Source organism: Podarcis bocagei (assembly GCF_964188305.1).
Source record: "Podarcis bocagei genome assembly, chromosome: W".
NCBI classification, from domain to species: Eukaryota; Metazoa; Chordata; class Lepidosauria; order Squamata; family Lacertidae; genus Podarcis; species Podarcis bocagei.
This window is the reverse complement of record NC_138131.1, coordinates 41,069,622-41,082,367: the sequence shown is the minus strand read 5'-3', so window position 1 is coordinate 41,082,367 and position 12,746 is coordinate 41,069,622. Positions and strand designations below refer to the sequence as shown.

At 44.4% G+C, this 12,746-nt stretch overlaps 1 protein-coding gene across 1 annotated transcript; it reads right to left on the bottom strand.

Moving 5' to 3' along the window:
- Window positions 1-3,623: 3,623 nt before the first annotated feature.
- On the bottom strand, window positions 3,624-9,892 carry LOC308578189 (UDP-N-acetylglucosamine--peptide N-acetylglucosaminyltransferase 110 kDa subunit-like; the record flags this gene model as incomplete). The annotated part of the gene is made up of 4 exons (XM_081178442.1): window positions 3,624-3,749; window positions 5,847-6,026; window positions 6,874-6,975; window positions 9,794-9,892. The coding sequence occupies 4 exons, from the start codon at window positions 9,890-9,892 to the stop codon at window positions 3,624-3,626; spliced, it is 507 nt and encodes a 168-aa protein (XP_081034568.1).
- Window positions 9,893-12,746: the final 2,854 nt, after the last annotated feature.

The following is a 12,746-nucleotide window of genomic DNA, read 5'->3' as shown; positions in this document are numbered from 1 at the left end:
CTTTATAAAAAGCCTTGAGGAGATGATTGTGTTGTTGTTTAGTCGTGTCCAACTCTTCGTGACCCCCTGGACCAGAGCATGCCAGGCACTTCTGTCTTCCACTGCCTCCCGCAGTTTGGTCCAACTCATGCTGGTAGCTTCGAGAACACTGTCCCACCATCTCGTCCTCCGTTGTCCCCTTCTCCTTGTGCCCTCCATCTTTCCCAACACCAGGGTCTTTTCCAGGAAATCCAGGAAATGCTGGGTGAGATCCCATGGACAGTAATACTAAAAGGAAAGGGAGTTCATGATGGCTGGGAGTTTGTTAAGAGGGAGATAGTAAAAGCACAACGTCAGGCAATACCAATGAGACTGAAACATGGAAGGTGCCTAAAGAAGCCAGGGTGGCTATCTAAAGAACTTTTAACTGAGTTAAGATTTAAAAAGGATGTGTACAAAAACTGGAAAAGGGGGGAAACCACCAAAGAGGAATTCAAACAAATAGCCAGCACGTGTAGACACAAAGTCAGAAAAGCTAAAGCACAGAATGAACTCAGGCTTGCTAGAGAGGTTAAAAGCAACAAAAAAGGCTTTTATGGGTATGTTCGTAGCAAAAGGAAGAACAAAGAAACAGTGGGGTCACTCAGAGGAGAAGATGGTGAAATGCAAACAGGGGACACAGAAAGGGCTGAACTCCTCAATGCCTTCTTTGCCTCAGTCTTCTCCGATAAAGAAAACAATGCCCGACCTGAAGAATTTGGAGCAAATGATTCAGCAAAGGAAACACAGCCCAGAATAACTAAGGAGATAGTACAAGAATACTTGGCTAGTTTAGATGTATTCAAGTCTCCAGGGCCAGATGAACTGCATCCAAGAGTATTAAAAGAACTGGCAGATGTGATCTCAGAACCACTGGCAGTCATCTTTGAGAATTCCTGGAGAACAGGCAAAGTCCCGGCAGACTGGAGGAGGGCAAATGTTGTCCCCATTTTCAAAAAGGGGAAAAGAGAGGACCCAAATAATTATCGCCCAGTCAGTCTGACATCAATACCAGGGAAGATTCTGGAGCAGATCATTAAGCAAACAGTCTGTGAGCACCTAGAAAGGAATGCTGTGATACCAATAGTCAGCATGGATTTCTGAAAAATAAGTCATGTCAGACTAACCTGATCTCCTTTTTTGACAGAATTACAAGCCTGGTAGATGAAGGGAACGCAGTGGATGTAGCCTACCTTGATTTCAGCAAGGCATTTGACAAGGTGCCCCATGATATTCTTGTAAAGAAGCTGGTAAAATGCGGTCTTGACTATGCTACCACTCAGTGGATTTGTAACTGGCTGACTGACCGAACCCAAAGGGTGCTCATCAATGGTTCCTCTTCATCCTGGAGAAGAGCGACTAGTGGGGTGCCACAGGGTTCTGTCTTGGGCCCGGTCTTATTCAACATCTTTATCAACGACTTGGATGATGGATTCAAGGGCATCCTGATCAAATTTGCAGATGACACCAAACTGGGAGGGGTGGCTAACACCCCAGAGGACAGGATCACACTTCAAAACGACCTTGACAGATTAGAGAACTGGGCAAAAACAAACAAGATGAATTTTAACAGGGAGAAATGTAAAGTATTACACTTGGGCAAAAAAAATGAGAGGCACAAAAACAAGATGGGGGACACCTGGCTTGAGAGCAGTACATGTGAAAAGGATCTAGGAGTCTTGGTTGACCATAAACTTGACATGAGCCAACAGTGTGACGCAGCAGCTAAAAAAGCCAATGCAATTCTGGGCTGCATCAATAGGAGTATAGCATCTAGATCAAGGGAAGTAATAGTGCCACTGTATTCTGCTCTGGTCAGACCTCACCTAGAGTATTGTGTCCAGTTCTGGGCACCACAATTCAAGAAGGACACTGACAAACTGGAACGTGTCCAGAGGAGGGCAACCAAAATGGTCAAAGGCCTGGAAACGATGCCTTATGAGGAACGGCTAAGGGAGCTGGGCATGTTTAGCCTGGAGAAGAGGAGGTTAAGGGGTGATATGATAGCCATGTTCAAATATATAAAAGGATGTCACATAGAGGAGGGAGAAAGGTTGTTTTCTGCTGCTCCAGAGAAGCGGACACGGAGCAATGGATCCAAACTACAAGAAAGAAGATTCCACCTAAACATTAGGAAGAACTTCCTGACAGTAAGAGCTGTTTGACAGTGGAATTTGCTGCCAAGGAGTGTGGTGGAGTCTCCTTCTTTGGAGGTCTTTAAGCAGAGGCTTGACAACCATATGTCAGGAGTGCTCTGATGGTGTTTCCTGCTTGGCAGGGGGTTGGACTCGATGGCCCTTGTGGTCTATTCCAACTCTATGATTCTATGATTCTCTTCTCATGAGGTGGCCAAAGTCTTGGAGCCTCAGCTTCAGGATGTGTCCTTCCAGTGAGCACTCTGGGCTGATTTCCTTCAGAATGGATAGGTTTGATCTTCTTGCAGTCCATGGGACTCTCAAGAGTCTCCTCCAGCATCATAATTCAAAAGCATCAATTCTTCGGCGATCAGCCTTCTTTATGGTCCAGCTCTCACTTCCATACATCACTACTGGGAAAACATAGCTTTTACTATACTGACCTTGTTGGCAAGGTGGTGTCTCTGCTTTTTAAGATGCTGTCTAGGTTTGTCGTGAGATGATTACCCCTCCTTTATTGCCTGTTCCGGGTTGCCCAACCACTACCCCAGAGTCCTCTCTTGGCAGATCAAGAGGAGCAGGTGACGGCAAAGGCGGCCGGGTTTTGAGCTGGGGCAGTCAGAATAAGGTCCACTCTCGATTCAAAACCCTCAAATGTATTTGATATCATTGATTTTTCATTTCTATTCCTTGCAGATCATCTCGTTGTTTTATTGCTACAACCAAGGGCTGATGCAAATTAAGAGGATAATGATAATGATGATGATGATAATAATAATAATAATAATAATAATAATAATAATAATAATAATAATAATAATAATAATAAACTTTTATTTGTATCCTGCCCTCCCCGTCCGAAACCGGGCTCAGGGAGGCTAACACCAAATATGTAACACTGGTATAAAATCAAGCAATAACGAAATTACCTCCTGAAAACAAGCCAGGATCAAATTCAAATCCAATTAGATGGCTTTCCGCAGGATTAGGGTTGGGAACAGTAAACGCTCATCAGGCCCAACTCTTATATGGGCCTGTGAGAACACTGGGAGGCCTCTTTCATACTAGTCCTTACACAAAAAGAGAAGGGGAGTCAGGTTGAACCAAAGGCCCGGCGGAACAACTCCATCTTACAGGCCCTGCAGAAAGATGTCAGATCCCACAGGGTCCTGATCTCTTGTGGCAGAGAGTTCCACCAGGCCGGGGCCAAGGCTGAAAAGGCCCTGGCCCTGGTCGAGGCCAGCCTAATCTCCCTGAAGCCCAGGACCTCTAACATTTTTTTATTTGCAGACTGTTAGATCCTCCGTGGAGAGGCGGTCCTAGGCTGTATTCATTCGTTTGGCCCAACGTGGGGCTCGTACCCATGACCCCAAGATTCAGAGTCTCAGCGCTCTGCTGCCTGAGCTACTCACACAGCTGCCCTCTTGTGCACCTCACCTCAAATTTGTCCGAATTGTGCATGCCTGGGATTCACTGCATGAGATGGGAGGTGGGGTGGTTCCCAAAGTCAGAGCTCAGGTAGCCAACGCGGAGCCGGCCCTCACTGCCTTTCAGGTCCTTGGGGTGCTCGTAAGGCGGCTTGTGGAGCACGTTGATCTAGCAAGGGGATTCAAGAAAGCCGGGTTACGGAAATGACATGGGGGTGGGGGACATGAGGCCACATCTTTGAAGTTGTTCCAATGTTACAAATATACATACCTTTGACTTGACAGCCCAAGAAAGACACGCAGAAAATCTATGCTTTAACCGACTCTCCTCATTCCGCCATTTGAACGAATTTGGGCTCCACCTCCCTCCATGAGCCAAGAAGCAGGAAGTCATGTAGGCAGCAGGAACAGGGCATCCCGCCAGAATTCCCCAAGCCTGAGAGCACATACACGGCACCCCACCGAGGGAGGGACCAAGGGGGCAACCATAGACATCTGCCAAGGCAGTTTAGCAAGGCAGGTGTTCTGAATGCCCATCTCCAGACAAGTCCAGTGGGAAAGGACGTGTCAAGAGTTTTATTGTTCTTTCAGTGATGGAGATTTAAGGGGTCTGATAAAGGGACCTCATAGTGAATGCATAACCCTTGTATACCCCTCCTCATTTGTGATGTGCTAGTGATGTAGTGATGATGTATCAACGATGCTGCTTGAAGTGTATTCTGGGGGGAAGAAGGAAGTTTTAAAAGTTGACATTGCCCCATGCTCGGGGTTCTTACTCCTGGGCAGACCTGTGGTGCAACAGTAAGAATCATGGTCTACTGACCACTGTTTTGCTCCAAATTACCGGGCTGGGACTTCCTCCTTTTACTGACAGCATGGACCCATGGGGGACAAGTGCCCCGGTGAGCTAGGCTGTCAAGGAGTCACTCACCCTGGAATTTTTTCGCTTAACAGCCATTGGCGCCAATACAGAGCAGGCTTCCTAAACCTTGGCCCTCCAGCTGTTTTCAAACTACAGTGCCCATCATCCCTGACCACTAGACCTGCTAGCTAGGGACCATGGAGCTGTAGGCCAAAAGCATCAGGAGGGCCAAGGTTGAGGAAGCCTGATAGAGAGCTCTACCTCTCTTTCAAATCAGAGCCGGCAAAGGCGGTGGAGTTCCTGCGCGGGTGCCTCGAGGCGGTTGGAGGATGGATGGCAGCTAACTGGTTGAGGTTGAATCCTGACAAGACTGAAGTTCTGTGGTGTGTGGGCGGGTGGGGGGGACTCCCTGGTCCTGAACGGGGCAACTGTGCCCCTGAAGGACCAGCTGCACAGTCTGGGGGTCATTTTGGACCCATGGAGGCACAGGTCTGTTCTGTGTCCAGGGCAGCTCTATCTGGGATGCAGGATAAGACCCTCCCTGCCCACGGACTCTCTTGCCAGAGTGGCGCATGCTCTTGTTATCTCCAGCTTGGACGACTGCAATGCGCTCTATGTGGGGCTACCTTACTGCAATTAATCCAGAATGTGGTAGCCAGACTGGGGGCCGTGAACAGCCGCAGAGACCACATAACACCAGTCTTGAAAGACCTGCATTGACTCCCAGTACGTTTCCGGGCACAATTCAAAGTGTTGGTGCTGACCTTGAAAGCCCTAAACAGCCCAGCAGATGAAACTTTCCTCTGGTTGTCAATATTAAGAGGATGCCAGCAAGATCAAACCTTTCTGTAAAATAAAGGATTTAAATCCAGTCTGACTGAGACCACATACCACCGGTCCCAAGAGATCTGCTTTGGCTCCCAGTACGTTTCCAAGCACAATTCATAGTGTCGGTGCTGACCTTGAAAGCCCTCAATGGCCTCGGCCCAGTAGACCTGAAGGAGCATCTCCACCCCGGACACCGGGGTCCCTCTCCCGAGGGCCTTCTGGCGCTTCCCTCCCTGCAAGAAGCCAAGTTACAGGGAAGCAGGCAGAGGGCCTTCTCGTGGTGACGGCCGCCCTGTGGAACGCCCTTCCATCAGATGTCAAAGAAATAAGCAATTATCTCACTTTTAAAAGACATCTGAAGGCAGCCCTGTTTAGGGAAGTTTTTAAATATTTAATGCTGTCTTGTGTTTTTAATATTTGGTTGGCAGCCACCCAGAGTGGCTGAGGATACCCAGACAGATGGGCAGGGTAGAAATAATAAATTATTATATATTATTATATATCCAAAGCCAACATGAAAGCATTCAAACTCTGACGGAACGGAGCGGCGCACACCTCTTCACAGCATAGACCCACCTTGTCCAGGCAAAGGTTCCCATGTCTCTCGGCAATAGCCTTTCGGAAGCCGTGAGACAGTGGATACAGCATGCTGTGATGGGGGTGCACCGAAGGGAGCCGGTTCTTCTCCAGCTGGTCAGCCACAATACTGACAAGCTTCTTCATTCTCTCGTCGTAATCGGTCCAATCACAGACGATCTGAAAGGGGGCAAAGAAAACCAGGGTTCTAGATTCAGGTAGGTAGCCATATTGGTCTGATGAAGTCAAAATATATATAAAAATTGTCCAGTAGTGCCTTAGAGACCAACAAAGTTTGTTCTTGGTATAAGCCAGGCACCCCAAACCTTCGGCCCTCCAGATGTTTTAGACTACAATTCCCATCATCCCCGACCACTGGTCCTGTTAGCTAGGGATCATGGGAGTTGTAGGCCAAAACATCGGGGGGGGGGGCGCAGGTTGGGGATGCCTGATATAAGCTTTTGTGTGCATGCACACTTCTTCAGATACACTGAAGCGGAAGTCCCCAGACCCTGATATACAGAGGGAGAAGTCCCCAGACCCTGCTATATAAGAGTAAGGAGAAGCCCCCAGACCCTGATATATAGTGGGAGGGTGAGTTGGGGTTTTTCTCCGAAGGGTAGTAGGAGTCAATGGGTATGGTCCACCTGCTGGCAACTGTGAATGACTGAAAAAACAAGGGATGGTACGCAGATGACCTGAAATAGTTTTAGGATATGTAATGAGACACAGTCGTCCACAGGTTGACCATACCGATTGAGTCCTACTACCGTTCAGAGAAATACCCCGCCCCACCCTCCCTCTAAATATCAGGGTGTGGGGACTTCCGCTTCAGTGTATCTGAATAAGTCTGCCTGCACATGAAAGCTTAGACACAGAACAAACTGAGTTGGTCTCTAAAGTGACATTGGACAATTCCTGAATTAGGTGACGCTTTTACCATTACCGTGGTACCTTGGGACTCAAACGCCTCGGTTCCCAAATGCCGGAAACCCTGGGAGTGTTGGCCCTTAAAACTCTGCCTCACCTGCAAACAGTGCGCCAGGTTGCAGTAAGCGTCAGGAAAATCCGGCTTCAGTTTCAAGGCGGTGCAATACGAAGCAATTGCCTCTGGGATGTTTCCGGAATCCTAGAAAGGGAGGGATATTTCAGCAATTGCCACTAGCTTTTTTTCTCAACCATCAAAACCAAAGATGAAGAACAGACAGAAGGCACGATGATCCACACCTGGTAGACTTATAAAGTAACATTCAACAATAATAATAATAATAATAATAATTTATTATTTATACCCCGCCCATCTGGCTGGGCCTCCCCAGCCACTCTGGGCGGCTTCCATAAAAACCAAAAATACAGTAAAATGTCACACGTTAAAAACTTCCCTGAACAGGGCTGCCTTAAGATGTCTCCTGAATGTCAGGTAGTTGTTTATCGCTTTGACATCTGCTGGAAGGGCGTTCCACAGGGCGGGCGCCACTACCGAGAAGGCCCTCTGCCTGGTTCCCTGTAGCTTTGCTTCTCGCAGTGAGGGAACCGCCAGAAGGCCCTCGGCGCTGGACCTCAGCGTCCGGGCAGACTGATGGGGGTGGAGACGCTCCTTCAGGTATACTGGACCGAGGCCGTTTAGAATAGAACAGGGGTCGGCAAACTTTTTCAGCAGGGGGCCGTCCACTGTCCCTTAGACCTTGTGGGGGCCAGACTAGATTTTGGGGAGGGGGAAAAAGGAACGCATTCCTATGTCCCACAAATAACCCAGAGGTGCATTTTAAATAAAAGGACACATTATACTCGTGTCAAAACATGCCGACTCCCGGCTAGATTGAGAAGGCCATGGGGCCGTAGTTTGCCTCCCCATGCTATAGAATAATATTGAGTATCAGCATGTAAAAATTCAATAGAAACCTACTCTTAACAATTACAATAAATTGTAATTAATCGTACAATAAATGAATATTACAATGAATGATTATTGTAATTGATCATAGAATAAATGTTACAATAAATGGTTATAAAACAATGGCAAGTCACAGTGTCTACAATAGCCGCAGCGAGAATCTTAACAGACAAAGGATGGAAAGGAGAATCCCATCCCTACTAAGTTGGCGTAGCTAGCAAAAAGGCTAAAATACGCAGAATTAGCAAGATTATAATACAGGCAGAATTACGAGAGGTTTTGGAAGAAACATTTCATAGAGAACAGGACACTTGCAGAGTACAGTGGTACCTCTGGATGTGAATGGGATCCGTTCCGGAGCCCCGTTCGCATCCTGAAGCGAATGCAACCCGCATCTGCACGTCGCAATTCGCCGCTTCTGCGCATGACATCATTTTGAGGGTCTGTGCATGCGGCGAAACCCGCAAGTAACGTGCTCCGTTACTTCTGGGTCACTGCGGAGCGCAACCCAAAAATATTCATCCTGAAGCATATTTAACCCGAGATAGGACTGTATTGTCTAAATTTACAGGGGTGCCCAAATTTTCCCAAAGAGGGCCAGATTTGACATGAGGGCGGGGCAAATTTGTTGAGCTGTTTTAGGATTTAACCCCAAGGTTGTTGAGCTCTTTTTAGGATTGAAGTTGTTGAGCATTTGGGGGGGGGGGGTTGCCCCAGTAAGTAAACCAGGTTACGCTCCCTGGCCACACGCTGGACATGTGTGGTCTAAAAAAAAATGTTGGGAAAATTTAAATTCTTTGGCAGGTGTGGATTGACAAAGGACAGCAGGAAATATGACAAAACCAATGCATTTTGAGATCTAGGAGAGACGAGCAAAAGGGCGCCATCGGAAATGTGACGTAGGGGTGATTGGAAGTCACAATGAGATTTTTGGGTGTGGAACTCCACCATACTTTCCGTCTATATAAGCCACCCTCTATTTGGGGGGGGGGGGGCTCAAATTTAAGAAAATGAGCCATTCACCCACCCAATCACCCGTATAAGACCTCCCCCCCATTTTTATTTCAAAGTAAAAATAGCAATTTTTTCATTTTCCTTTTAAAAAAATTATTTACAAACAAACACATAGACACAAAACAAAATTCGTATTACCCTACCACCCAAAATTTCAGACATTAAAACCACCCTTGTGGCTTCCCTCCACCGCCCCTCACCCTCCTATATAATATTTCACATTGCCATTTTTATTTCCCCCCTATTTATTTATTTATTTATTTTTGATTTCATTTTACATGCTAGTTGCCGTACATTTTCAACACTATACATTACATATATGGATTCCCCACATCTAACCCTATACACAACTCAGCATTTACCCAAATACCCACGTGACTTCCTTCACTCACATTGCAATTTTTATCTAAATTTATATTTCTTAACTCTTTTAACTTACTATTTATTATTATTATAAACCAGATTTACAAACATTAAACCAAACATATCAACATGTTAGTTTTTGAGCAGTACTTGAACACATAATCTTCAAACCATTTCCATTATATTTTTATTTTCCAGTTTGATTGGTACCTTATTACTGCACTTGACCTTGCCAGTTCTATAAATTCAATTAGTTTCTTTATCCAGTCATCCTTTGTGGGTATATATTTCCTGTTCCAGTTTTGTGCAAGGAGTAGCCTTGCTGCAGCTGTCGCGTATAAGAATAATATCTTCCCATCTTGTGGTATTTCTTTACCTCTTATACTCAGTAAATATGCCTCTGGTTTCCCCCTCTAAATTAATTCTGATCATCTTTTTTATTTCCTCATGAATTTTTTAACGTTTCTGTAGCCCCACCATAAACGTATCGGCGTGCCCTCTGCCTCCTCAGACTTCCAGCATAAATTCCAATTCTCCCCTTTTTCTTTTTGTGCCCCATCTCGGTTTGGGACGGCTTTTGCCAGTTGTTTTCCTTTTGTAAAAACTAAGATTCCCCTGCTGCCCCCCCCCCAGTTTTTTTTAAAAAAAATAGATTTAGCAGAGACACAAAGCTTACCTTATGGATGGAAGTGAGGTTGCTGTGGGCATCGGCAAACACAGGATTTATCTGGATTGCTCTTGTGTAGCATTGCAGAGCTCCCTGGACGTCTTGCATTTCCTTCAAGGTGTTCCCCATGTTGGAATAGGCGTCTGCAAAAGTGGGACTGATTCTGACATGGAGGGGGAGAGAAAAAGTGCCATTTTGGTACAAAAATACTCTGAAGTTACGCTGGAAATGTAAGGGTCAAGAAGGCTCTTTCTATCCTATACGGTGGTCTTTAGGGCAGTTCATTAAAAAAACTTTTTTTAAAAATGCCTTCTCCAAAGCCTTCACAAAATAGGAAAACGTCCAAGAAAACAGCTGTTTTCATGGAGGGTTGAGATATTAACTGATATGCACAAAATTTCAGATATAGCTATATAATCCCTAATGTAGTAAGATAAGACCTTGGGAGCAGGCATCTTCAAAAAAGTGTTTTTTATGAACCACCCTAGTGGTCATGTGAGACAGTGAGACCTTGGTTCTCAAATGTTTTTTATACAGGTTTCTTTATACAGAAGGTTTTTTATACAGAAAGGTTCAGCATTGTGGCATCCTCTTCATACGGACAAGCAGCACTTTCCTTTTGGGAAATTCCATGCTCCTCAATTCTGGCAATTATTAATCACTCTCAATTCCACCCTAATAATTGCCACCTGCCCGGATTTTAACTTGTCTGAATTAATTTTTATTTGAATTACTTGATGTCTGCTTTTAGGCTCGTTGTGTTGTTTTTATGATGTTAGCTGCTCTGAGCCCAGCCTTGGCCGGCGAGGGTGGGATACAAACAAAAACAAATTATTATTATTATTATTATTATTACTACTACTCAAACGCTTTGGTTCCCAAATGCCGAAAACCCAGAAAAAGTGTTCCAGTTTCCAGGCGTTTTTCGGAAGCCAAACATCAAATTTGGCTGTCAGCTATTCTTTCTGGGGCGCCTGCACCAATCAAACAGACTTCGGGAACAGATTAAGTTTGGTGCTTTGGTTTTTGCAATTTATGTGGTGTTTTTGTTTCGGAGGCTTTTTTGGTTCATTTGTTTTTGCGACTGTGCGGATCCCAGTTTAGTTACTGATTGATTGATTGATTGATTGATTGTGTGATTGCAGAAACGGATAGAAGCCCCGGTCCCCATCCGAACAATGACTATCATCAGTGCAGGTGAGGAAAAAAAATAATTTTCATTTTTATCATTTACAAGACTGTTGTATTTATTTTAGAGTACAGTACATGGATGACTGCTTTCATTTTAGGGATCAGTGGTCTCGTTAGATAGTAAAATTCATGTTAAATGGCTGTTTTAGGGATTGTTTTTCAAAGTCTGGTACGGATTAATCCGTTTTGCATGACTTTCTTTTTTTTTTATATAATAATTTTTATTACGTTTTTTTCCAGATTACAAATAGAAAAGAAAGAACATAGACAGTAGAAAGAAAGAAAAAACAGAAAATCTCAACCATTTCAACAACTTATTTCAGATTTCTATCGGGCTTCCCCACATCTCCCACATAGTGCATTCTTAACAATAAAATTATCAGCAAATTATAACCTTGTTTCATGTGTTTCTTTTTACTTTCAATTGCAGTTTAAGTTTAAATCTCTTGTTTTCAATTTACTTTTAAAATATAACTTATTGTCATTTTTACCCATTTAAACCTTGATTCTTTCGTAAAAATTATCCAATTTCTTATATAAACCATTTTGTTGCTGGGGCTGATATTCCAAATCATACGGCGTCTTAAGAGTCATATAACTTATAATACTTTTGCAAATAGTCCTTAAATTTACACCAGTCCTCCTCCATTGCTTCTTCTCCCAAGTCTCGAATCCTTGCAGTCATCTCGGCTAGTTCCATGTAGTTCATCAGTTGCGTCTGCCAGTCCTCCAGTGTGGGCAAATCTTGAGTCTTCCAATGCTTAGCGATAAGAATCCTTGCTGCAGTAGTAGCATACATAAAAAGAGTTCTATCCTTCTTTAACACCTTCTGGCCGACAATGCCCAGGAGGAATGCCTCTGGTTTCTTAGGGAAAGTGTATTTAAACACCTTTTTAAACTCGTTATATATCATTTCCCAGAAGGCCTTCACTCTTGGACAGGTCCACCAGAGGTGAAAGAATGTCCCTTCAGCCTCCTTACATTTCCAGCATTTATTATCGGACAAGTGGTAGATCTTAGCAAGCTTGACTGGGGTCATGTACCACCTGTATACCATTTTCATAATGTTTTCTTTCAAGGCATTACATGCCGTAAACTTCATACCGGTGGTCCATAACCTTTCCCAGTCCTCAGACATGATGTTATAACCAATGTCCTGGGCCCATTTTATCATGGCTGATTTAACTGTCTCATCCTGAGTGTTCCATTTAAGCAGCAAGTTATACATTCTCGATAATAGCTTGGTCTTTGGTTCTAACAATTCTGTCTCAAGTTTCGATTTTTCCACCTGGAATCCTGTTTTTTTATCTAGCTTAAAAACCTCATTAATTTGGGCATAATGAAACCAATCTTGCACTTTACCCTTTAACCTTTCAAAGCTCTGCAACCTCCAATTATCTCCAATGTTTTCTATTATTTCCCAATATTTCGGCCAACCGGCCTCCATATTGGGTTTTTTCCGAGCCTTGGCCTCTATTGGTGATACCCACCTCGGAGTTTTGCTTTCTAGTAAGTCTTTGTATTTTTTCCAGACCATAAATATTGCTTTCCTGACAATATGGTTTTTAAACATTCCATATGTTTTTGCCTTGTCATACCACAAATACGCATGCCAACCTAACGAGTTATTAAAGCCTTCCAGATCTAGGACATCAGTGTTTTCCAACAAGATCCAATCTTTCATCCAGCAGAAGGCTGCAGCTTCGTAATATATCCTTAAGTCCGGCAGGGCAAATCCCCCTCTTTCCTTTGCATCAGTTAGTATTTTAAA